Genomic DNA, 25,582 nt, shown 5'->3' with positions numbered 1-25,582 from the left:
GATAAATGAAAACTCATTTGATTCAAGAAAGGGAAGGGGTAAAATGGGGAAGCCGTAATTCTAGCAAGAGAGTTTAGGGGTTGCTCCCTCCTAAGCAAGATGAACCCAGGACTAGTGGAGAGCAAAAGCATCTCCTCTAAAGCCCCATCAGCTCTGCGAGCTGCCCAAAGAAGAGAGAAAATGGTGGGGGCAATTTTTTCCTGGGTGTAAGCATGCGGACGCTTCTAGTGAATGTATTTATGTACATTTTCGCACCCAACTACCTGGTTAGTTTTTCTTTGAAAATGAGTGTAAAGTGCCTGTACTAAAAGCACCCACCTGCTTTACACCTGCATATAAGGGAGGGTGCAGCCCTTTCCTCAGATTATGGCAGCCAGTGAAAGAGAGAGAGAAAAAAAGGTTTCTGTAAGACAGGGGATTTTATTTATTCATTTACAAAATTTATTGCCCACAATTATCTAACATTCTTGGCAGGGAACAACCAGAACATTTTATACAAATCCTTGCATAAAGCAAACTAACAAGCCTTTATTTTACATGCTGCGTTCTGAATCGTCAGTGCTGAGCTGACCATGCACAGCAGATCCACAACAGGGAAACATTTCCCCACATTTGGGAGGTGAGGCACCAGCAGGTTCTCACCTCGAGCTTGTTAGGTGGTTAGGGCCAGCTAAAGCTAATTTCAGTCTTACACAGGCCCCGCCATAACGAGCCATGAGTAAAAAATGTGCCCAGAATTTCAGCACACATTTTCTTTACTCAAGTGCTAAGAAGGGAAAATTCCCTATGTATTTATTTATTTTATTTATTTAACAGCTTTTCTATACCGACATTAAAATACACATCATATCGGTTTACATTTTAACGTAAAAAAGGTGGAAATTACAATAAACAGGGAAAGGGGGAACAGGGCAACTGATAAATACAAAAGGAAGCACAGAGAGGCGAAATTTAGCAAAATGAAAAATGAAAACTAAAGAGAATACAGTAAGCAAAAAGTAAAACATATCTACAAATATACAAGCAGTAGTATGTGGCTACATGGAGTCATCAGAGAGCAATTGAGAGTTGTCATGGAGCGACGGGAGGAGTAAGAGGTGCCGGGGAGGTGGATAGTAGTCGAATGAGGAAAATTAATCAGGGAAAGCCTGGTGAAAGAGCCATGTTTTAGCATTTTTCTGAACTTAAGAGGCATGGCTCCAAACGAAGGTTAAGGGGTAGAGTGTTCCGGTGCATGGGGCCAGCAATCGACAGGGCGTGGTCCCTGGTGGCTGTCATACGAGCCTTTTTAAGTGAGGGGACTTGTAAGGTGTATTTGCGGTTCGCTCTGGAGGGGCGGGAAGAATGAGTAAGTTGTAAGGGTTCACTGAGCCACAAGGAGTTATGGTTGTGGATGGCTTTGTGAATGACAGTTAGCGTTTTGAACAGAATGCGGTAGGTCCTTGAGGATGGGGGTTATATGGTCTGATTTACGAGCATTGCTTATCATCCTTGTCATTGCATTTTGTAAAATCTGGAGAGGTTTGATGTTAGAGAGAGGAAGGCCCAGGTACAAGGAGTTGCAGTAATCTAGCTTGGAGGTTAAAGTGGCTTGGATGACTGTTTTGAGGTCTTGTGTGTGGAGAAGGGACTTGAGCTTCTTTATGACCATAAGTTTATAGAAACTTCCTTTAATGACAGAGGAAATATGGTTTTTTAGGTTCAGGTGCGTGTCCACAAAGATGCCTAGGTTCCGTTCAGGGTGATGAGAAGTGAGTGTAGCAATCCTGGGGTCATTAGAAGGGGACAGTTTGAGGGTCTGTTGGTTATGGATGAGGAGGAGTTCAGTTTTAGCGGAGTTCAGGGCAAGCTGGAGGGAGGTCAGGAGAGTGTTAATGGAGGTGAGGCATTTCTCCCAGAAGTTTAAAGTAGCACATAGTGATTCTCGGATGGGGATGATGATTTGAACATCATCAGCGTAAATGTAGAATTTGAGACCAAGATTTGAAAGATGATGACAGAGGGGGAGGAGGTAAATATTGAATAGAGTGGAGGAGAGGGAAGAACCTTGGGGCACCCCTTGTGGAAGAGTAAAGGAGGAGGATTCTGAGAAGCTGAGTTTAACGGAGAAAACGTCTGTTTGCTAGGTAGGATCTGAACCACAAGAGGGCTGAGCCATTTATGCCGATGTCAGTAAGGCGAGAGATGAGTAGATTGTGGTAGTGTAGTAATGTAGTAAGTAGTAGTGTAGTAATGTAGTAAGCTAACAGTATACTAATACATCAGGGTTATAAAAAAAAGTGCACCAATCTGACAATGTACACACAGACATCCTTAGTGTGTACACAAACAATGCATTTTGTGTAGAAATCATGGTGAAGTACATAAAACATCATTTGTGTGGACATTGCATGTTCTCTGCACAGAAAACACAATTCAAGTGCAAAACCCATGGTTTATGTGCACAAATTGGGCCGGATTTTAAAAAGATTACGCGCGTAAATCTGGAGGATTTCTGCACGTAAGCGGCCTTACACGTGCCGGGCCTATTTTCAAAAGGCCCGGAAACACGCGTAAAGCCCCGGGATGCATGTAAGTCCCAGGGCTTTGCTAAAGGGGTGGGGCGAGGCAGGATCAGGCTCCCGGCACAGCGGCCATATTAGCCGCTGTGCCAGGGATCGCGTGCCGGCAGTTGGCCGACGCGCGCAACTTGCGCCTGCCCAGAGGCAGACGCAAAAGGTAAAATAAAGGTCGGGGGGGTTAGAGTAGGGCTGGGGGGGGGGGGAAGGTGAGGCTAGGGGGAAGGGAACGGGGTAAGGCAGCACGGCTCGGCATGCACAATTGTGCACCCCTTGCACTCATCGACCCAGGATTTTATAACATGCACGTGGCCCTCGCACATGTACGCCCGCGAGCAGCCTTTTAAAATCTACCCCATTGTGTTTTAGGTGCATAAATCCAGAGTTCAGGATCCCCGTACCATAAATTCTAGGTTCAGCCCCAAACCTTACTTCATCTCCTAGCAGGGGTTACATTTCCAGTTGTAAGAAAGGATGAGTTAAGCCTATGCATCTTTCTGCACTGGGAACTAATAGTTAATGCCTTGGTTACTGTGGGATTTGCATGGAGAAGCGCTACTTTATGTGCACAGTTTTACTAATGTTTGTGCATACGTTTTTTGTGCACTAAACTCCTTATTACATTGGAAATAGAGTGGTATGCACAAAAACATACACACAAATGCACATTATCATGTGCATATAGCCGAGCACGCTTGAGTACATTGGGGCCTTAGAGCATGGAGGCTTGCTGAACAGCTTAGCCCAGAACCTGCTGGCAAGGCAAAGGGACATAAAGACTGTCTGGGAGGAGGGGATGTAGCATGCTGGCTGAAATTAAAGAGTGAGATACCATGTGAATGTCAAACATGAAGCAATTCAATATTAAACAAAAATGTTCCCTTGAGGATTACTGCTAAACAACAGACTACTATATTGTTATTTTTATTCAACAAACACTTACTGGAAATGGTATCAGATTATGAGGTGCTTACAGTCTCATGGGCTCTTGCCCTATACAGGGCTACAACCCTTCGGGCGGAAAATCAACAGCAAGAAAGCGAATGCAAAGAGATAAGTGCATAAATAATTAAAACAAATGTAAAAATAATTATACTGAAAAGATTTCACGCAAGAGTTTAGTTGGGTGTGAGCCTTTATTGAATTATTTTTATTGGGAGTGTGGTGGATTTTTTCACGGTTAAAGAAATAAGAAAAAGTTTATGTGGGAATGGTAGATGACGTAATCACACAGTGCTTAAACACGAGAAGGGTTGTAGCCCTGTATAGGGCAAGAGCCCATGAGACTGTAAGCACCTCATAATCTGATACCATTTCCAGTAAGTGTTTGTTGAATAAAAATAACAATATAGTAGTCTGTTGTTTAGCAGTAATCCTCAAGGGAACATTTTTGTTTAATATTGAGTTGACAAATTTGAGGAAGAGAGCCATCAGTTTAACAAACATAAAGCAATAAAATATTATAAAAATATAATATAAAATCATTCAAAATAGAAGAACCTAGGAATGAAAAGGATAAAAATTCATAAATCATTTAGCATGGATTACCAGGAACTAGAAACAAGGGCTCTGGTCCTATGAAATAACTGTTGAAAGAAGCCCTGGCTTGATAGGAGCTTGTATCAGATACTAATAAAATAGTCTTGCATCAAAACAATGACTTGGTTCAAAGCGATTGTTTTCATGTTACATTATTGTAGAGTTCATTGTGGAGGATTCTTTGTTTAATAAAATAGTATTTGCATCATAATCTTTGAGTGCATTACTATTGGTACAGGAGGGCAGTAGCCTGAGTAGATTGGGCCAGGATAACCCAAAAGTCATCACATTGTTATGCGATATCTGTCTAAGAGAACTTGCTGCTAGGGGCTCAAGCATCATAGCCGAGTACACTAGAAGAGTGTGTTTGGCTCAGGCATGGAACATATGCTAGCCTACATATAAAGGCTTCATGCTTAACCTCAAGGCTCTGCAATAATCTAAATAGCCAGTAATATTAGTATAACCATTGCCCAAACATCTGTCTTCCTAGGTCCCTTGCAGAAGTTGCCAGACAGATCCATCTACATGAACACCAGTGTTTCTATTAGAACTTCTAGGTATTACAGAATTTACAGACCCAGTTGCTAGTCAGTTCTACCATTCAGAATATGTTTCTACTAGGATTCTTAACATTTCATATTAACATTTTTGCCACACATTCTGTCAGTTCCAACACCCATTATTGAATTTGGTGCCAGGTTGTACTTTCTGCACTCTTAGCAACTAAAAATCCTCTGTATTCCATATCCTCAAACTCCATTACTGTTTTAGCCACCACTACCTACTCCAGAAATGCGTCCCATACTTCCACCACCCTTTACATGGAAAAATATTTAATTGCTTTTCTTCTCAGTCTACCCCCTCAGAGCTTCATATCATAGCTCTTTGTTCTAGAACATTCTTTCCCTTGAAACCAGTTTGCTCTTGTGCATGTTGTATTTGTGGACCTTTCAGCTGGGGTGAGATTGGCTCTGCTTGCAGGGAGGAATCCTGCAGGTTCTTACCGCCAGTAAGTGGACCCAGGAAAAACAGAGGCTGGTTTAGAGTTTCACCTTTATCAACCCACGTTCCCCTCTGGTTGAGCTTTTGGGTGCCACAGCCAGCAGGACTTATGTGAAGGTCTTTGCTGATGATAAGGGATGTCGTCCAAGGCCAGGCCAAGGTCATAGGCAGGCGGCAGGCAGGCGTATAGAGCATCCAGGCAAGGGTCAGAGGCAGATAGTGATCAGGCTTATAGAGAGTCCAGGCAAGTGTCAGAACCATATATCTGAGGAAGAGGGACGGATAGGGCTGGAGCAAGCTGGGTAGACGGAGGCAGGCACAAGCTGAGCAGATGAAGAGTGGAACAGGCTGGGCAGATGAAAACTGGAAGAAACACGCATTACACAACGTAGGAGGACCTGTCGCTGAGGCAGTGTGTTTGGGAGAGCTACCCTTTTATAGGGTGAAGAGGATGACATCATCAGTAGGGGACAAGGGGACCTTCTGCTGCGGTACCTTTAAAAAGCACGATGTCGGGCACACACATGCCTAAGGGGCTTAGAAAGAGGAAGGAGCCGGTGGCATTTGGCAGCCTCCTGCCACAAGCAGTGTCGGCGATATTCAGCTGCGTCAGGTACAGTGGCGGCCGGCTGGAGCATGCTGGCCACTAAGGTGAACACTGAACTGAAGTATTGGTTTAATATTTCCACCATTTCCTCATCTCTCTCTACACAGTGCTCCTTGTCACTAGACTGCTTTGGTCCTCCCTTTCTCTGATATATCTGAAAAATGTTTTGTCTCCTCTTAATCTCTTTGGCAATTCTTTCTTCTGCATGACTATTTGCTTTTCTGATTTCTTTCTTCGTCTCCCTCACAGATATTCTTCCTTGTGTTCTTTTTTTTGGGATCCTTTATACTTCTTGAATGCTGTTCTTTTTCCCTTAATTTTTTCAGCCACCTCCTTAGAGAACCAGATTGGTTTCATTTTCCTCTTACTCTACTTTCTTAACATATAGATTTCTTGCCTTTGTAACAGCTCCTTTTAATTTGGCCCCCTGTTGTTCCACCTCACACTACTTACTGGTAAAAATAAGAGATCACATCTCTCAAACACTTGCCGAACTACACTGGCTGCCAATAGAACAAAGTGTTCAATATAAAACTCTGCACAATTCACAAACTAATTAATGAAGAAAAAGCAGATTGGTTAAACACTGCGCTGCACTTATATGTCCCCCAGAGAAATCTTTGATCGGCCAATAAAGCCCTTCTAACCACCCCTTCAGTCAGGACAGCCAGACTGACTCAAGTCAGAGAGCGACCCCTATCCTTAGCCGGACCAATTTTGTGGCACACAGTGCCCCTAGAAACTAGATTACAGAGAGATTTAAAACTCTTCGAAAAAAGTCTAAAAACCTGGCTTTTCAAAAAAGCTTTTTACAGTGAAAATGGAGAATAAGAATTATGTACTAACAGGCAACGGAACATCAACACAGCACAAAGTCACCTAGATGCGTATTTGCATATTTTATTATTTTCTCTCATACTTTACTTTTAAAGCTAAATAGAGGCAGTATAAAGTACTATACTTATATGGTTACCCTATTAATCATATATATGGACAAGGCCCATGTCACCTTTCATATAGATGGTATTATTGAAACATGTAACTGAAACTATATTGGCACTTTGTAAGATAGTATGACCCAAGCTGAACATTAAATATATGTGCCTCTCTGTAAACCGTTGTGATGGTGCATACCAAACGACGGTATAGAAAAGATTTTAAATAAATAAATAAATAAAAATGTTTCCGGTCTTCCAGTTCTTCCTCCAGGTACATCCCCATTTTGACAAAATCCATATTTGTGAAATTCATAACTCGAGTTTTTGTGTGACTTCTCTGTAATCTATTTGCAATATTGAACCATACCATCTGATGATCACTACTACTCAGGTTATCCCCTGAGACATTATTCCCATTAGTGAGCCCTAGATCGAGGACTGCACCCTCCCTCGTGGGTTCCATTACCATTTGTTTGAGCAGAGCACCTTGAAGAGCATCCACTATCTCTCTTCCTTTTGTAGATTCTGTAAAAGGGATGCCCCAATCCACATCCGACAGATTAAAATCTCCAATGAATAACACTTCTCCACCTTCTTTCTCAACATTTGGATATCCATGATCAGGTCTCTGTCCAGTTCATCCATTTGAGTTGGCTGTAGGCAGTTCTCATGGCACACTGAGTGACCCTTTTAATTAGCTGATTGACTTGATCCCTCAGGTCATGTAATTCTTGGGCCAAAAGTTGAACCGCAATGAAAGGACTGTCATGGTTAATGGCAATTGTTTTCCACAAACAATTGGAAAGTAGAAGAGCCGGTGGCTAAATTAATGTGACTTTTGTAAGAAAATTTGGTCCAGTTGTCCTGGTGCTCTTTGACATAGGAAAGAAGAAATGTTTTAAAGGTCCGGTTAGTATGTTCCTCTTGTCCATTGCCCTATGGGTGATAGGCAGTCCTATAGTCAAAATTGATGCTAAATTTCTTGCAGGTGGAGTGCCAGTACCAGTTGGTAAACTGAATCCCTCTATGTGATAAGATATGTTGTGGAAAGCCATGCAAGCAGATGTGGTGGGTAAAGAGAAATGCCAACTATGGTGCAGAAGGAAGCGCAGGCAATGGGATGAAGTACATCTTGGAGAAATAGTCAATTACCACCTGTATCATGGTGGTGCCATTAGAGAGAAGGAGGTGCATGATAAAGTCCATGGACAAGTGGGTCCAGGGTTCCTTAGGGGCTGGCAACTGCTGTAACAGCTCCCAGGGTCAGCCATGCAAGGTATTTTGATGTGCACAAGTGGGACACGAGTCAACATAGGCCTTAATATCCTGCTTCACGTGGGGCCACTAGTAGTGCCATTCGAGTGTTTGTATCCATCCAGGGTGACTTGCTTCAGGGGAATCATGGGTCCATTTTATGCAATCTGTAAGGTACTACTATCTTCCCTGGAGGGATAAGTACCATTGTAGCCAGGAGTATCTTAGCAGGATCAATGATATGTACTGGAGCTTCCGAGACATCCTCAGTCTGAAAAGAATGGAAGAGAGCATCTGCTCATTGATTTTTGAGTACGGGCGATATCGCAACTCAAAATCAAAACAAGCAAAGAAAAAGTCTCAGCGAGCCTGTCTCGGGTTTAGCTTCTGAGCTTGATGTAGATATTCAAGGTTCGTGTGGTCCATGTATACGGTGATGTAGTGCTGAGCCCCCTAAGAAGATGACACCACTCTTCTAGGGCCAACTTGATGGCCAAGAACTTCTGATCTTCAATACTGTAGTTATGCTTGGAGAAGAAGGAACATAGACAAAGAGCACTTTCAGAGCTGTGTTGGCTGAAGACAGGTCCTACCCCAAGGGTAGAGACATCTTATTCCAAAATGAAGGTCCATGTGAGTCCAGGTGGCGTTGACAGGGTCTGTAGGAAAATGCATCATTTGGTCTCTGAAAAGCCTCAGTTGCCTCTGGTGGCCAATCTTTGGTGTTGGCACCTTTGCAGGTAAGGTCGGTAAGGGGGGGGGGGGGGGGGGGGGCGTCAAAAAGGAGTAACTAGGGATAATCTGGCAGTTATAATTTGCAAACCCTAGGAAATTTTGCAAGGGTCAGATCCAATTGGGCAAGGCCACTCCAGGATGGATTTTACCTTGGCAGGGTTCATCTGGAATCTGTCTTGAGACTATATACCCGAGGAAGGGGAGTTCCTCTTGCTCAAAGAGACATTTCTCCAGTTTGGCGTACAGTTTATTTTCTTGAAGACTGGTCCAAACATCTCTACAATGGGAGCTCAAGGTCTGTGAAAAAATCAGTGTGTTGTCCAGATATACGACCACACAGGTGTTCAGCAGGTTGCAAAATATCTTGATGACCAGTTTCTGAAAGACTACAGGTGCACTGCAAAGCCTGAAAGGCATTATCAAATAGAGATGTGTTTCGGGTTAGAATTTCGTGTCTGGCTTCGTTTCGGGGCCCCCCAGTGGGAATTTATTATTTCTCGTGGTTCGTGGGGTTTTTTTTTCGGGGGCCCCGATTTTTGGGTTAGTGCGCACTAACTCCCAATAGCGAGCACTAACGTGGCAGAGTTAGTGCGCTAACCTGAAAATGAATTTTTTATGAAATTTCTGAAAAAAATTAAATCATTTTTCGGTTCTCCTGAACCATTCTGAATTATACACATTGAAATTGCCTAATTTGGGAAAAACTATTGCACATCCCTATTACCAAATACTTGTAGTGCCCATTGCGTGTGTTAACAGCAATCTTCCATTCATCCCCAGCCTTGATGTGAATGAGATTGAACGCACCTCGGAGATCCAGTTTCGTAAATATTTTGGCGCCCTGCAGGCAGTCAAACAGCTCACTTATTAATGGCAGGGTTATCTGTCCTTTTTGGTAATAGTATTCAGAGCATGGTAATCTATGCACGGTCTAAGAGATCTGCCTTTCTTTGCAAGAAAAAATAAACCAGCTCCCACTGGGGAAGAGGATGGCTGGATGAAACCATGGGCCAGATTTTCTTGAATACAGGCTGACATAGCAAGTGTCTTGAGTGGAGATAGAGGGTAGATCTGGCCCCGTGGGAGCATAGCTCCAGGAAAGAGCTTGATGCTGCAGTCCTATGGATGATGAGGTGGCAGGGTCTCAGTGATCTTCTTAGAGAAGACATCTTTGTATTCTGCACATTGAAGTGGAAGTCCTGGAGGTGTGGAAGCCATGGTCACCAGACGAGACAGTCCCACAGATACTAAGCAGGAGCCTGTTCATCTATGCCCTCAGCCAGCAGGCTCCAAGGTGGACCAATCAAACTGAGGCTGATGTTGTTGTAGCCATGGTAGGCCCAATATCACAGGATTAATGACACTGGGAATGCCATGGAAGCTGATTTTTCTATGTGCAATAGACCTATGCGTAAGGTCAAAGGCACGGTAGTCCAGATAATCTGTTCTGGGAGTGGGAGAAGATATTATAAACAGAGGGAATGACTGGACAGTGGGTATTTGTAGCTGGTGACCAGGTCCTGCAGAATGAAGACATCCCCCCCCCCCCCCCGACCTGTAATCCTTGAAGGCCTGGGTGGAGAATTAAGTCCAGAATAACCAGCAGTAAAAGTTGGGGAGCACAGACAATAAGGCCTAGGGTCAACTCCCCAAGTGATCCTAGGCATTTAAGTGTCCCGGCTTCTGAGGGCAGTGAGCCAGAAGATGGCCCTGATACACACAGTAGAGGCAGATGCCTATTATCTGTGATGGAGCCTCTCTTCAGGGGCAAGGCAGCAGCCACCGAATCGCATCGGTTCTTCTGGTGCTGGAGAGGTCAAGGGCGTTACAGTAATGAATGAGAATGGGCATTGGAAGCATGGTACCAAGGTAATGCTTCTGTTTGCCAGATGGAGCTCAAGGGCCCTTTCCTGCAGACATTGGTCTATCTTGCCTGTTAGGGAAATGACAGCTTCCAACAAAGCGGGGAGCTCTCGGATGGTGAGCTCATTTAAATTTCCCCAAGAGGCATTCCAGGAAGATGGCAACCAAACTGTCCTCTTGCAATTAAGTTCAGAGGCTAGGGTTGTGAACTCCACGATGCACTTGCCTAAGGTGCAGAAGCCCTGGCAAAGATAAAGTAGATTTGATGCTATCAAGGCTGCTCAACCTGGCTCCTCAAAGATGGAGCAAAATTTGTTCCAGGAACCACTGGAGGTTGAGCAGGATGGAGTGCCCTCTCTTCCAGAGAATGGAAACTCAGGCCAGTGCTGTCCCATCCAGCAGAGAGAGAATATAGGTTGTCTTAGCTTGGTCTTCGGGGAACAAAGGAAGACCTACTCTCTTATCTCAGTATTTCCTCGCCTTGAAATCACTGGATATAATCACTTGGAGGTCTCTTTCCGGTGGGTCTTAAAGATCTCCTCGAAGGAAAATAGACCGGCATTAGAGAAAATTGGGTCCTAAATGTGATAATACTTGAAAGATAGTTTCTTTCTTTCCTTTTCCTTTTTAACCGTTCAGAGATAAGTAAGGATTTCACTTATTTACCTAAATATAATCATGTAAGTTAACTGTTGGATGAGATGATGTTATTCCTTAATGTGGATTTATATTTGAGAATTTACCAAATCAACAGTTAACAAATATGATATAAATTTTCTTGTATAAATGTTGTTTATTGTAATAATTTGAAAGCAATAAATAAAGAATGGAAAAAAAAAAGATGGAGCAAAATTTGTTCCAGGAACCACTGGAGGTTGAGCAGGATGGAGTGCCCTCTCTTCCAGAGAATGGAAACTCAGGCCAGTGCTGTCCCATCCAGCAGAGAGAGAATATAGGTTGTCTTAGCTTGGTCTTCGGGGAACAAAGGAAGACCTACTCTCTTATCTCAGTATTTCCTCGCCTTGAAATCACTGGATATAATCACTTGGAGGTCTCTTTCCTGCTTTGTGGACATTAGTATCTCATACTTTAAGGCTTTCTATGCACTACACTCTCTTGGGCTTCTGCACCAAAATGCACAACTTTGCATTTTTATTATATTGAAACTTAACTGCCACGTATTTGACCACTCTTCAAGTTCACTCTAAGATATGTTGAAACAAACAACTTATTTTCTGGGATTATCAGCAAGCAGAGCTTACATAATAATGTTAAGTTACTAAATCAGAGGTTCACAGATTCCACAGCCAGACTTTGGCAGCATCGACTTCAATAAACAACTTATTGCCCAGCATTAGCATTACAAACTATTTCTTTCAAAATGGTAAAGAATACCTTTCCCCCATCCACTTCTCCCCTTGTTACTCCATGAAATCCCTTCACAGAATATCATTTTCACTTTTGCTTCAACTGAGTTCCAGAACACCAAATCCAATATGAGATTCTTGATTCTTCATGCCCATCTTGACGTCTCATAGCAACCTTTCAGGACAATGCAAGGAGAATACTTGAAGGTTTGGCAGAGATTCCCTGGATTTCCCAGCTCCAAGCTCTATAGACCTTCTCATCCCAGGTCTTTCATGGGCAGTGGGACCTTAGGCCACTCCTCCTCCTTCAGGACTCAAGACAAGTCCCCTAGTTATTTCCCCATGCGGAGAAACATCTCTCCAGCCTCAGACCTTTCCCCTGCAGAGCCCTCTCCTTTTTGATAGGAGCCCCTCTTGTGGGTTCTTCCCAACTCAAACTTCTCCTACCAAACTTCAAACTCAGGATTACATAGTCACAATACCAACCCCCACTAGAGAATCCACAAATTAGAATTTAGCTACCATTCTTCCTGTAGTCTCCTAAGTGAACAGCCATGGTGTAATTTTACTATAAATATTGCATCTACTGGCTTTTCCATACAACTGTCCCAGTAATAGTTTTCTAATCACAGCACTCAAACCATTGGTATAACATTTACAAACTCCCAGATAGAGGTTATGCAAACTCCCCCACCCAGAATCCTTTCCAGTGAACTCCTCAATGACACAGGGCTCCATTTGAGAGGCCCGTTACACATATTTAACAGACATATCCTGAATTATCTAACTGGCTTTTGGATCACAGGTTCAGGTTTGGGATCCACTACTGCAGTATGTCTTTCTTCAGGTGTAATTCATATTTTTCACCACCAGGAGAGCTTCATTACACCATCTTTGACTCAAAACATAGGTAGGGTAATTTTGCAACATTTTGCAACATTTTGGGTAACCTATGTGACAAACAAGCGCATACGTTACACTAGTTTTTAAAAGGTTTTTAAAAGGGGTGTATGTTCGGTTTGAAAATTATTCTACTGAAAGTACTTGCATAGGTTACAGCTGCTATCCTGAAAGCATACATTTTCCATGCAAATATACATGCATACTTTTTAGAATTGAAAAGTATGCTCTTAAATGAAAACTCTACCCCATCTCTGTCCCTGGGCATGCCTCTGCAGGGTCTGCATATGTACACATCAGGCAGGCAGTTTGATAAGACCTCATATCTATCATATTGTATGTGTAGAAGAGCATTTGAAAATTAACCCCCTGAACTTCCTACGAGCTTGTACAAAAAGCGCTAAAGGAGTTTTACCTAAGGCAGAAATCTAGCTTTTGTGGTTGGCAGCCTGGCCTTGTAATATGATATCTCAGGATAGCAAGGGGAGGAATGATTCAGTGCACATGCCAAAAACAAATGTTGGAAAATTCATAGAAAATATTGATACTCAACGGTACTTACGGTGTCATTGCCATCAGCAGCCATCGGTGGTGTTGAGGAGGGCAAATCAAGCTGTCACAAAGAAGAGAGCATATAATTAAACTCCAGAGTTTGACAACACAGTGGTTGGTTTTTTGAGCTGCTGACATTGGCTTGCACTATTTTAACCTGGTGAGGGCTCAGAATATTGTTATAGAATTTGGGTGGAGGTACTGTTCTGCTTTCATGGCTCTTAACTCTTGAATAGTGGAAGAGAGCTATTATTATATCCTACTCGCTTTGCAGCTCAATGATATTATAGTACTTGGCCAATGTGTTAGATGTGATGTGGAAGAAAACTATACTGGAGGCCACATACCTGATGTCCCCCTAATGACAACCAGTTCACATAGGATTACAAATAGCAACTAGAAGATCTATAAAACCTGAATTTGAATTTTTGAATTTATTAAAATTTGTTTTCCCCTTCATCACAATAGCAACAGTACATGAGCAGAATAGAATGGATATATGTAAATCGGTTATTTACTCTTTTAAAAAAAATACAAAGTCTAGGGAACATTCCCTGAAGTTATTAGGTAGCACATTTAAAGCAAATCATAAAATTATTTTTTTACTCAACGCACAGTTAAGCTCTGGAATTCATTGCTGGAAGATGAGGTTAAGACAGCGTAGCTGGGTTTAAAAAAGGTTTGGACAAGTTCCTGGAGGAGAAGTCCATAAATTGTTACTAACCAAGTATACTTGGGGAATAGCCACTACTTATCACTGCACATTAGTAGCATGGGATCTATTTATTTATTGTTTGGGATCTTGCCAGGTACTTGTGGCATAGATTGGCCACTATTGGAAACAGGATTCTGGGCTTGATTGACCTCCAGTCTGATCCAGTATGGCATTTCTTATGTTCTTATGGAAAGGGCATAAATAGGGAAATAGTAGCCCATAAACCTGTTTAAGGATTGTGGTTTACCAGAAGGAAAGGAGAATAGGGCAACTGATTTTTCTTATTTTAGTAGTGAGTGGGGGAGAGGGTGTAGACTTTAAGCTTTTTTTCTTCTAATCAATATCCTGAAGTTTAGATTTTTTCATTTGACAGTAACAATGAACAGCAAAAAAAAAAAAAAAAAAAGTCAAAACAAATAAGATAGCAAACTGACAGCATTCACTCTAGATAAATGTTTGACATAGACCCGCTGAGATGCCAAGCAATAGTTTCAGACCTACAATATATGCACAGAGGTTGATGGTGTAAGAGGATCCCCCTTTTTTTTCTCCCACCATCAAAGCAGAGAGCAATGTTGCAGTTGCATCATACAAAAACAACTCAGTTTACCCCACTCATATGAAAAACTTAATGAAGTAGGATGAGGAAGGTTTCATACATTTTCCGTAACATGCCTCCTCGGCCTTGTACACAGAATCTTACAATTTGTAATCATAAACCAACCTCCATCCTACCTTGGAAATTTTTTTTTGAAAGTTTTTATGTGAAAAAAATCGTGAAAAACAAATTGTGTAATATGTGCTTAAAATTGGCTAAAAAAGCTCAGTCTTGTTCAAGTTTTTAATCTTATTCAAATTTTTATAATGAGTGCTAACATCTTCAACGCTTCCCGCGTCTGAATAACAATTAGTTACTTCTGTCCCTCTCTGCGTCTCTGTCATAGTTATCTTCTTATAACATTCTCAACCACAGTTTTTTTACACGGCACTGCTTACATCTTCTACGCTTACCGCGACTGAATGACAGTTAATCACTTCTGAAACTATCGGCGTCTCTTTTATTTTTTTTCTCTTTTAACACTCTCAGCCATGGTGATGCAGTTGCATCATAAACATCAAGGCTAATTGGTTAAGGGTAGTAATCCCTATGCCTTCTATTAAGGGTAGTAAGTGCCGCTCAGTGCAGCTTACTCCCATGCACTCATTCTATCATTTCAACCTCTAGTCTTTAGGGATCCACAGTGCTTATCCCATGCCCCTTTGAATTCTTTCACTGTTTTCGTCTTTACCACTACTTCTGGAAGGGCATTCCAGGCATCCACCACCCTCTCAGTGAAGAAATATTTCCTGAGGTTGGTTCTGAGTCGTCCCCCTCTGCAGTTTCATTTCACGACCCCTAATTCTAAGGTTTCTTTTCCAACACAAAAGGTTTGAAATTTGTGCATCATTAAAACCCTTCAGATATCCGAAGGTTTGAATTCATATCTCCACTACACCTCCTCTCTTCCAGGGTGTAGATATTTAGATCCTTTAGACTCTCCTCATAAGTCTTTTGATACAGAGATTTGTTTTTTGTGCTGATTTGGATTTTCTGATGGGTTCATAAGCCTGTAGTGTATCCTTATTGTGGACTTTATTTTACCTGTCATTGGTGCCTGTACAACGTTTTATACTGGACAACAGTCTAGGAGTCCATGTGGTGGTTTTGCTTGTGTTTTTTGTTTTTTTCTTTTAATTGGGCAGATACGCTGAAGACCCTAGCAAGGACAAACCCTAAGAGCCATGAAGAGTTCAAACTTTTCTATCTCAGGAGGTCATGGGACCTGTGCTAGGCCATGAGCCTCCCCGTGAGCCCTAGTGCCCAGGACCAGATCTGGACAGGGACTACAATAGCACTGAAATGACTGTATTATATTCAAATGAAAGCATGAAAATGGAGCATCTTTAACCATGTCAAGGGTATGCCTTTTAACATGCAGTTGAAACAGAATTTCAAGAATGAGGGTGCAATAAAATTCTGCAACCCACTGGAGTTTACATAAATGCAACTGTAGCTTGAGTAATTTGACTGTTTAACTCACAAATGTTCAAGAAATTTATTTCTTTAATGTTTGGTTTTAAAACATTTCCATGACACTTTATTTATGTGTAGGGCTTTATTTATGTGTAGGGCTTTCAATTTTAAAATATTTAAAAATTAGTGCCATGGACACTTGAAATAAATACTGTATCATAAAGTTCTAAGCCTTGTTCATAAGTATTTTAATCAAGAAAAGCATGAATTCTCGCTTCCTCCAAGACTTCTGGTTGCATGCCACACTTCTGTCTCCTCTGTTGTATGTGTTTCATTACCATCCATTTAAAAAATTTATGACTTGGCCCTAGTGTCCTGGGATGTTGCCAACTAGTTTCTCTTGTGCTGTATGTATCCAAAATTCCAAAGAGATTAATCATCAAGTGCTCGATTCACCCAAATTTAGCAGGCAGAAAAATGTCTTGGCAGAAAGAGACTTGCCACTTTTGGCAAGCAGTAAAGGAAAAGTCCAATCCTATGCTGAATGCAATGCGGCTGGGAAAAGCTACATCAACCTCCTTTAGGTCACTTTTTAGGATGGCCCCCACTAAGAATAGTACAATGCACTGACTTCATCTCACTGTAGTTGACATCATTTTCTATGATAGGTGCATTACCCCAGGAACATACTGTACATTTTGGAATTCTGACACTTTGTATGCTCACACACCGATGTTAGCACAAAGAAAAGATAAAAAGGCAAAAATGATTTCCCACATTTCACACCCTAAACAAACTTTTTTTTGAAATATTTAAATTGGTGGCTCACAACATTTTGGTGTATCAAGCCTCCTTCCCACTGACCATCATGGTAGCCCACTTTCCCCATTCCTGTAACTAACTCTCTCCTCTTTTCTCCCAGCTTTTGCTTCTCCTTAGCTTCTACTCTACACTCTTCACTCTTCCCTTCCAACACCCTTCTTTCCACCATCTCTCTCTCCCCTTCAAAAAACCTGGTTGGGCTGCAAACCACGTAAATCTTGAACTAGGGAGAAGATGGACATAAAGAGGCACAAGCTCTGGGAGCTGGGGGGAGAAGAGGGGGAATCTGGGGGAATGAAGACTCAAGGACTGGGGGACGTGAAAGGTTTGAGGGCTCAAGAAGAAGAGTATGAGTATCTTGCAGTAATGTTGCTACTCAGCTGAAACTTACTTTGGCGTATTGAGGCCATTGTTTTGGCCTCAGTGGCATGCAAGGGGACATCATGATTTTCCTATTACCAAAGTTTTACAGTATGGCACAAGGTCAACCCTTGCAACCAACTGCAGTACCCGTCAGATCCAAAAGTCAGCCTGAGAGCAGGTGTAAGAGACAAGGAGAAGGACTGACAACGGAAGGGCAGAAAGGAAGGCAAGGGCTGGGTAAGACAAGACAGGCTGGACTGGAGAGACAAGGCAGGCACAGGTACAGGAAGCAAAAAGAAGAAGCAACTCACTCTCTACACAGGCAATGTAGGCAACCTGTTGTTGAGGCATCCGTTTGTTGCATGGCTGTTGTTTAAATACCCAGCCTAATGACGTCAAACAGTGCTGTAAACTCCTAGCACGACTTCCGAATGATCCAACGAAGTTGATGAGCAGAAACATCTTCTTCTTTCCTCGGAATCAACCAGTGCCATAGGTTATGACATGACTTCCAAGTAATCCTTAAGTAAAGTTGATGAATAGAGATATCTTCTTCTTCGGAATCAAACAGTGCTGTAACCCCAGCATGACTTCTGAGTAGGCCAATCGCAATACTGGTAGCTAGGGATGTCTTCTTTCTTCAGAATCAGCAGTGCTGTAAACCTCCAGCATGACCTCCGAGTGGACCATCACAAAATTGAGAGGTAGAGATGACTTCTATTTCCGAATCAACAGTGCTGTAGTCCTTCAGCACAACTTCCAAGTAAGTAGAATGTAGTAATGTTCTCAATTTGTAATCCAAGAAGACATAGTAGATGAAGAGCGCCACCTAGCTATGGTCAGTGATCTTCATTCTAAAGCATATGGGAATAGACGTCATGATCTAAACCCTAAAGCAGGGCTTCCCAAACCTGTCCAGGGGACCCCACAGCCACTTGGGTTTTCAGGATGTCCACAATGAATATGCTTCAGATACATTTGCATATCCATGGTGACTCAGTGTATGCAAATTAATCTGATGCATATTCATTGTGGGTATCCTGAAAACCTGGCTGGCTGTGGGGTCCCCAGGACAGGTTTGGGAAGCCCTGCCCTAGAGGACAGGCAAGATAGGGGAGAGGATAGGGATAGAAACATTCAAATATCTCAAAAGTTTCCATGCCCAGGTGAGCCTTTTTCAATGGAAAGTAGGTTCTAGAATGAGGGCTCATGAGATGAAGTTGAAAGGGGGTAGACTCAGGAGTAATCTTAGGAAATATTGCTTTACAAAAAATGGGGATGATATGTGGAACAGCTTCCCAATGGATGGGGTGGAGACAAAAACATTGTCTGAATTCAATAAAACATAGGATAATTATAGGGGATCTCTAAGAAAGTGATGAGAATTATAATGCTAAATTAATTGGACAGATGGGCAGACTGGATGGGCCATATGGTCTTTTTCTGCTGTCATATTTCTATGTTTCTATGCTCGGGAGGTATGGGTATGGCAGCAGTGGCCACAATTCTTGCTGGATCTATGATGTGGCAAGGAACCTCTGGGGCATCTTCCATCTCAAATGGTAAAGAGAGAGCGTCTGCTTGTCGCTTCTTCTCTGCAGCCAATAGTGTAACTCAAAATGGATGTGGTTGAAGAATGACGACCATCAGGCTTCATGGAGATTCAACTGTTGTGTCTGTGGTAGGAATTCCAGAATTTTGTGATCTGTATAAATGGCGATTGGATGTCTGGCTTCTTCTAAGAGGTGGTACCATTCCTCCAATGCCAGTTTAACTGCCAGAAGTTCATGATCCCCAGTGGTATAATTTTCTTTCTGCAGGAGTGAACGTTTTAGAAAAATAAGAGCATGGAAAGACAGTTCCATGTTCATCATGTTGCGTGAGGACAGCTCCTACCTAGTGGCAGAGGCATCTACCCCCAAGATGAAAGGTTTTTGACAGGTCCAAATGGCAAAGGCAGGACTCTTGAAGGAATACTTATTTGAGATGCTTGAAAGCCTGGATGGCCTTTTCTACCCTATGCTTGGTGTCAGTGCCCTTTTTTGTGAGGGTGGTGAGAGAAGCCGCCAATAAAGAGCAGCCAAATCTGAATTTTCTTTAGTAATAAAATAAAATAAATAAATAATTGGCAAAGCCCAGAAAGCATTGTAGGGTTTTAAATCTCACAGGTTGGGGCCAGTCCTCAATGACCTTCTGCTTCTCTGGTCCCATATAAAACCCATTCTTGGAGATGATATAACCCAGAAATAGTAACTCTCTTTGTGCAAAAGTGCATTTTTATAATTTGGCTTATAGATGGTGGTCTTGCAGCACCTGCAGCACCTGTTTTACATTCTGCCAGTGTAGTGCCAGGGATTCAGAGAAGATGAGGATATCTTCTAAGTACACCACCACATGAGAATATAGAAGATCTCAGAATATCTCATTGACCATGTGTTGGAAGACAGCAGGGGCATTGCAGAGGCCAAAGGTCATCACTAAATACTCATAATGGCCATCCCTGGTATTGAAGGCCATGTTCCATTCATCACCCTCACATATCTGTATAAGATAGTAAGCTCCATATAGGTCTAGCTTTGTGAAGATTTGTGCCCCTCGGAGACAGTCAAACAATTCCGTGATTAATGGCAAGGGATAGCAGTTCTTTCGCGTTAATGCATTAAGGCCCCAATAATCGATGCAGGGAACCATCCTTTTTTCCCACAAAGAAAAAGCCTGCATCTGCAGGAAAAGATGAGGGCTGAATAAAGCCATTTTCTAAAGTTTCTTGGATATACTTAGTCATGGCCTGCATCTCTGGTTCCAACAACGGATAAACCCAAACTCAAGGGGGCATTTTCCCAGTATGAGATCTATCGGGCAGTCATAAGAAAGATGAGGTGGCAGTTTCTTGGCCTCTTGTTTATTGAAGATGTCCAAGAACTCTGCATACTGGGGCAGAAAGCCAGGTAAACTAGATGCCATAGCCCAAGCTATGGTGACTGATGGCAGGGCAGGAGACAAGCAGTTCTGCATGCATGTAAGGCTCCATCGGGCAAATGGCAGTGTGTTCCAGTCTATGACCGGCTGGTGAAAGTGGAGCCAGGGCAGCATGAGAACAACAGAATTGTCTGCCGTAGTCAGAACGTAAAAGCTGATACATTCACTATAGAAAAGGTCTGTCTGCCTTAGAAGGGGGAGCAGTGACCAACGTTATGTGACCGGGCAGAGGATCTCCGTAAACAGAGAAAATGGTGAGGGCACTTGCCAAGATGGTTGTGGGCAGGCTATGTTGCTGAAATAGTACCTCTTTGATAAAGTTTCCTCCTGCCCCAGAATCAAGGAAAGCCTCTGTGAGAATCGTGGTCTGCTCGATGCTGATATGGGCAGGAACCAGGAATTGTGGAAAGTGAGGGACTCTGCCCTAAGCTTGCCTCTCCATCCATTCCTAGGGATGCGAGTTTCCCAGCTTCTTAATACAGCGGTTGGCGAAGTTCCCCAGACTGGCACAATATAGGCAGAGATTTAATTGTCTCCTTCTGTGCTTTTTCTCCTCGACAATCTTAGAGCAACCCAGTTGCATAAGTTTCCCTACTGGGGCGGTCTGCACTGGAATGTACGAGGATGCCATGGAATGCTGGAACTGAGGAGTCAGACACAAATGGACTGGTGGGGAACTCTGTTTTCCTGTACTCGTTCCTGAAACCTGAGATCCACTCTTTTGGCTAGGGCAATCAAGCATGACTCAAGGCAGTAAAACTTTCCGCAGCCCTTCACAGACCTCTCAAAAATGTACAGGGGCAGATCTCCCTCTGCCCATCTGCGCCCCACACAATACTTTTCCACACTATCTCTCAGCATGCTCCGATCACCCAGGTCATAACAATTTAAAACTGTGGGCAGGGTGACCATGTAAAAAGTAGCCGGGATTGCACAGAGTTTTATTATGTAATTTACCTACTTTCTGCTTGTTATCCATCATTTATCTGTCATCATGTTTTATGGTTTACTGTCAGATATGTAGAAACGCAATGCACTCTGTACTGCAGGAGAGAGGAAACAGAGTCCCTAAGATACAGCAGAAGATACAACAGCTCCTTTAGCCACTGAATACCTGTGGCTGTATTTACAAGTATGTTGTTTTATAGTCTATTAAAATTTGTTGTAATGATGCTTTCATTAAAAAGAGGCAGAAATAAATGCCAGAGTAAAACAGCGTACAATGGGATATAATTTTAGTAGTGTACAGTAGACAAATTCATCATGTGCCTCAGAGTATTTGGAAATTTTGAAAAATGTCAGAGAGCCCTATTTCTGAAAAGGCCCTAGAATGACCTTGCTAAAGCCAGAAGGGGTATGCTAAGCTAGAAAATGGATGTTATTAATGTAACCCCCTCTTGTTTTTGACATCCCTAATCCGGGAGTCACAATAGAAATTCCTGGGGCCACCGTCTTGCGGATTACTCTTCTCCCCCATTCGCACTGTCTACAACACTGCAGTAAGCCACCAAGGGGGCCAGGTTCAGCCGGCAGGGAGGAGAACACACCTCGGGGACCCTAAGCTCCTGGGGGTAGGTAGCTTGTACAGTCTCTTACAGCCAACCCGTCTCTTGCCCAGTTGTACTCACATAGGCAGATCTCTTCAGTTCAGCAGGCTGGTTCTTGGGGTAGAAAAAAGCAGGCAGAGACTTATAAAAATGGATTCCAGACAAAGAAAGGTGAAATCATACAAAAGGAAAACACAGGACAGTAGCTCCAAGCACCAAAGTCTCTCCCTTCAGGTTCAGCCTCTGAATCAGTGTCCAGGTCTCCAAAAGCTCAATTCCCAGTGATAGGAAAGAAAAAAAAAATCTCCTCTCAAAAGTAGTCAGGGTACTGATGGTAAGAAAGCAAACTTCCTCCTTCAAACTAGATGATACAAAATTGCACAAAAACTCAGTTCTTACTACTTCTCCTTCTAGGTCATTACAGGCCACTCTTTTACTGGAAGCAGGTCAAAGTAGTACCCCAGGCAAACGCAGACCCCACCTTGACTGGCAGCAGGGCAAACAGCACCCAATCCTGTCCTTTCAGGCAAGGAGGTTCCCTCCTGAACTGGGAGCAGGTAAAAAAACAACCCAACTCTCTCAAAAATAAAAAAATTCACTCTTAGAACTCTCCCACGGGTGCAGACGAGGACCTAATGGGATTCACAGGAGCAGCACCTTCCACTTCCACCCAAAAACCACATCCAAGCACACCTTCTTCCTGCTCAACCTAGTTTATATATGAGAACTTAGCCAAATCCAAAACAAGGGGGAATGGCCAACCAACTAGGGAGGATCCAAAAATGCAAAATTCCCCCAGCAGATTGAAAAAGGCAAAAATATGTAGTAAGGAGTGAAACCTTCCTTACATTAAAGACTATTCAGCCTCACTAAATTTAGTCGCTTCTCATTAGAACCAGTGGAGTCAGAGACTACAAATTTGCTACAAAGGGTAATGCTGTGGTATATTTTATTAGTTTTGTTTTTGTAGCTTAATGATTCTTTTTTTTTTTTCTTGCTTTATCAAACTCACCAAGTACACACGAGTAGGTAGGAGTTGTGAGGGTTTGCATTCCGTCTGAGACCAAAGTAGAAATAGCCTGATTCTTCCAGCTTGAGTCAATTCTAGGGTAGTAGGTGGGGGAAATGGTTCAGATTTTAACTGAAACTAGTTAACCCATCTTTAAAAAGAACTTGATATTCATTTCGTGGCAGAGTCTAAATTAATCAAAAGTTGTGATTTGATTGTTATGGCGATACCCTACCCTGATATTCAAGTATCATTAGAAGAAACATAATATTATTGATGGAAAAAATAGAATTTGTGCAATGTGTTTTTACCATGACGCTCAAAGTACTTTGCATTTTTAGTAGTATGATCTGAGCTGGATGGCCTGGCAGAATACTGACACAGACACAAAGTCACAGTCAGATGAAGTGGCTTGCCCAGGATTATGCAAAACATAAGAACATAAGATATGCCATACTTAGCCAGACCAAGCCCAGTATTCTATCTCCAGCAGTGGTCAATCCAAGTCACAAGTACCTGGCAAGTACCCAAACATTAAATAAATCCCAAGCTACCCTGAGAAGTGCCATGCTGGGATTCTAACAGTGAGAAGTCCAGGTCACAATTACCCAGCAGATCCCAAAGTGGAGAACCAGTTTTTTGTTGCTCACACTCAGGGATAAACTGTGGTTTCCCCAAGTTCATTTGGCTACTAAATATTTATGGCCTTTTCCTCCAGGAACGTTGCTAAACCTCTTTTAAACCTGCTAAGCTATGATCATGCTCTCCAGCAACAAATTACACAGCTTAATTGTGCATTCAGTGAAAAAGTACTTTCTCCAACTTGTTTAAATCTGCTACCAGTTAGTTTCATGGAGTTTCCCCTAATCCTAGTACTATTTGAAAGGGTAAATAACTGTTCCCTATTTACCTATTCCACTCATTCATGATTTTATAAACCTCTATCATATGTCCTCTTAGCCATCTCTTCTCCAAGCTGAAAAGCCCTAACCTGCCTACCCTTTCATTGTAGGGGAGTCAATAAATCTCCTTTATCATGTTTGTTGCCCTTTTCTAAAACTTTTCTAATTCTCTTGAGATGGGGTGACCAGAACTGCACATGATATACAAGGTGTGGTGAACGATAGATCTTGACTGGGCAAATGTATCATCGGGACATGCTAGAGCGATAAAGTTCCTGGACGGAATAAATGATAGCTTTATGGAGCAATTGGTTTAGGAACTGACAAGAGAGGGAGCAATTTTAGATCTAATTCTCAGTGGAGCACAGGATTTGGTGAGAGAGGTAATGGTGGTGGGGCCGCTTGGCAATAGTCATCATAATATGATCAAATTTGAATTAATTACTGGAAGGGGGACAGTAAGCAAATCCAAGGCTCTCGTGCTAAACTTTCAAAAGGGGAAACTTTGATAAAATGAGAAAAGTAGTTAGAAAAAAACTGAAAGGAGCAGCTACAAAGGTAAAAAGTGTGCAAGAGGCGTAGTCATTGTTAAACAATACCATCCTAGAAGCACAGTCCAGATGTATTCCACACATTAAGAAAGATGTAAAGAAAGCAAAATGATCATCGGCATGGATAAAAGGTGAGGTGAAAGAAGCTATTTTAGCCCAAAGATCTTCATTCAAAAGTTGGAAGAAGGATCCAACAGAAGAAAATAGGATAATACATAAGCGCTGGCAAGTTAAATGTAAGACATTGATAAGACAGGCTAAGTGAGAATTTGAAAAGAAGTTGGCCGTAGAGGCAAAACCTCACAGCAAAATCTTTTAAAAATATATCTGAAGCAGAAAGCCTGTGAGGGAGTCAGTTGGACCGGTAGATGATCGAGGGGTTAAAGGGGCAATTAGAGAAGATAAAGCCATCAAAGAAAGATTAAATGATTTCTTTGCTTCAGTGTTTACTGAAGAAGATGTTGGGGAGATACCCGTATCAGAGAAGGTTTTCATGGGTAATGATTCAGATGGACTGAACTAAATCATGGTGAACCTAGAAGATGTGGTAGGCCTGATTGACAAACTGAAGAGTAGCAAATCACCTGGACCAGATGGTATACACCCCAGGGTTCTAAAGGAACTCAAAAATGAAATTTCAGACCCATTAGTAAAAATTTGTAAACTATCAATAAAATCATCCATTGTACCTGAAGACTGGAGGGTGGCTAATGTAACCCCAATACTTAAAAAGGGCTCCAGGGGTGATCCGGGAAACTACAGACCAAGAGGCGTGGTCATTGTTAAAAAATACCATCCTAGAAGCACAGTCCAGATGTATTCCACACATTAAGAAAGATGGAAAGAAAGCAAAATGATCATCGGCATGCCAGGAAAAATAGTGGAAAGTGTTCTAAATATCAAAATCACAGAACATATATAAAGACATGGTTTAATGGAACAAAGTCAGCATGGCTTAACCCAAGGTAAGTCTTGCTTTACAAATCTGCTTCACTTTTTTGAAGGAGTTAATAAATATGTAGATAAAGGTGAACCGGTAGATGTTGTATATTTGGATTCTCAGAAGGCATTTGACAAAGTTCCTCATGAGAGGCTTCTAGGAAAAGTCAAAAGTCATGGGATAGGTGGCGATGTCCTTTCGTGGATTACAAACTGGCTAAAAGACAGGAAACAGAGAGTAGGATTAAATGGATAATTTTCTCAGTGGAAGGGAGTGGGCAGTGGAGTGCCTCAGGGATCTGTATTGGGACCCTTACTTTTCAATATATTTATAAATGATCTGGAAAGAAATACAACAAGTGAGGTAACAAATTTGCAGAAGATACAAAATTGTTCAGAGTAGTTAAATCACAAGCAGATTGT

The 25,582-nt window shown here is 42.2% G+C and overlaps 2 protein-coding genes across 4 annotated transcripts in view; one reads left to right on the top strand and one right to left on the bottom strand.

Moving 5' to 3' along the window:
- The window catches only part of GPATCH11 (G-patch domain containing 11), a 1,168,394-nt gene that overhangs the window by 623,225 nt on the left and 519,587 nt on the right, over window positions 1-25,582 (top strand). The window lies entirely within an intron of this gene.
- The window catches only part of IPCEF1 (interaction protein for cytohesin exchange factors 1), a 308,348-nt gene that overhangs the window by 213,156 nt on the left and 69,610 nt on the right, over window positions 1-25,582 (bottom strand). For all 3 annotated transcript variants that reach the window (XM_029594417.1, XM_029594415.1, XM_029594416.1), the window contains exon 4: window positions 13,329-13,379. In XM_029594417.1, coding sequence (XP_029450277.1) covers window positions 13,329-13,352 — 24 coding nt within the window. In that variant the 5' untranslated portion in view covers window positions 13,353-13,379. The remainder of the gene's footprint in view (window positions 1-13,328; window positions 13,380-25,582) is intronic.

The sequence above is a fragment of the Rhinatrema bivittatum genome, chromosome 3, assembly GCF_901001135.1.
Source record: "Rhinatrema bivittatum chromosome 3, aRhiBiv1.1, whole genome shotgun sequence".
NCBI classification, from domain to species: domain Eukaryota; kingdom Metazoa; phylum Chordata; class Amphibia; order Gymnophiona; family Rhinatrematidae; genus Rhinatrema; species Rhinatrema bivittatum.
Note: the sequence above shows the minus strand (reverse complement) of the source record. Positions and strands in the feature narration are given on the sequence as shown.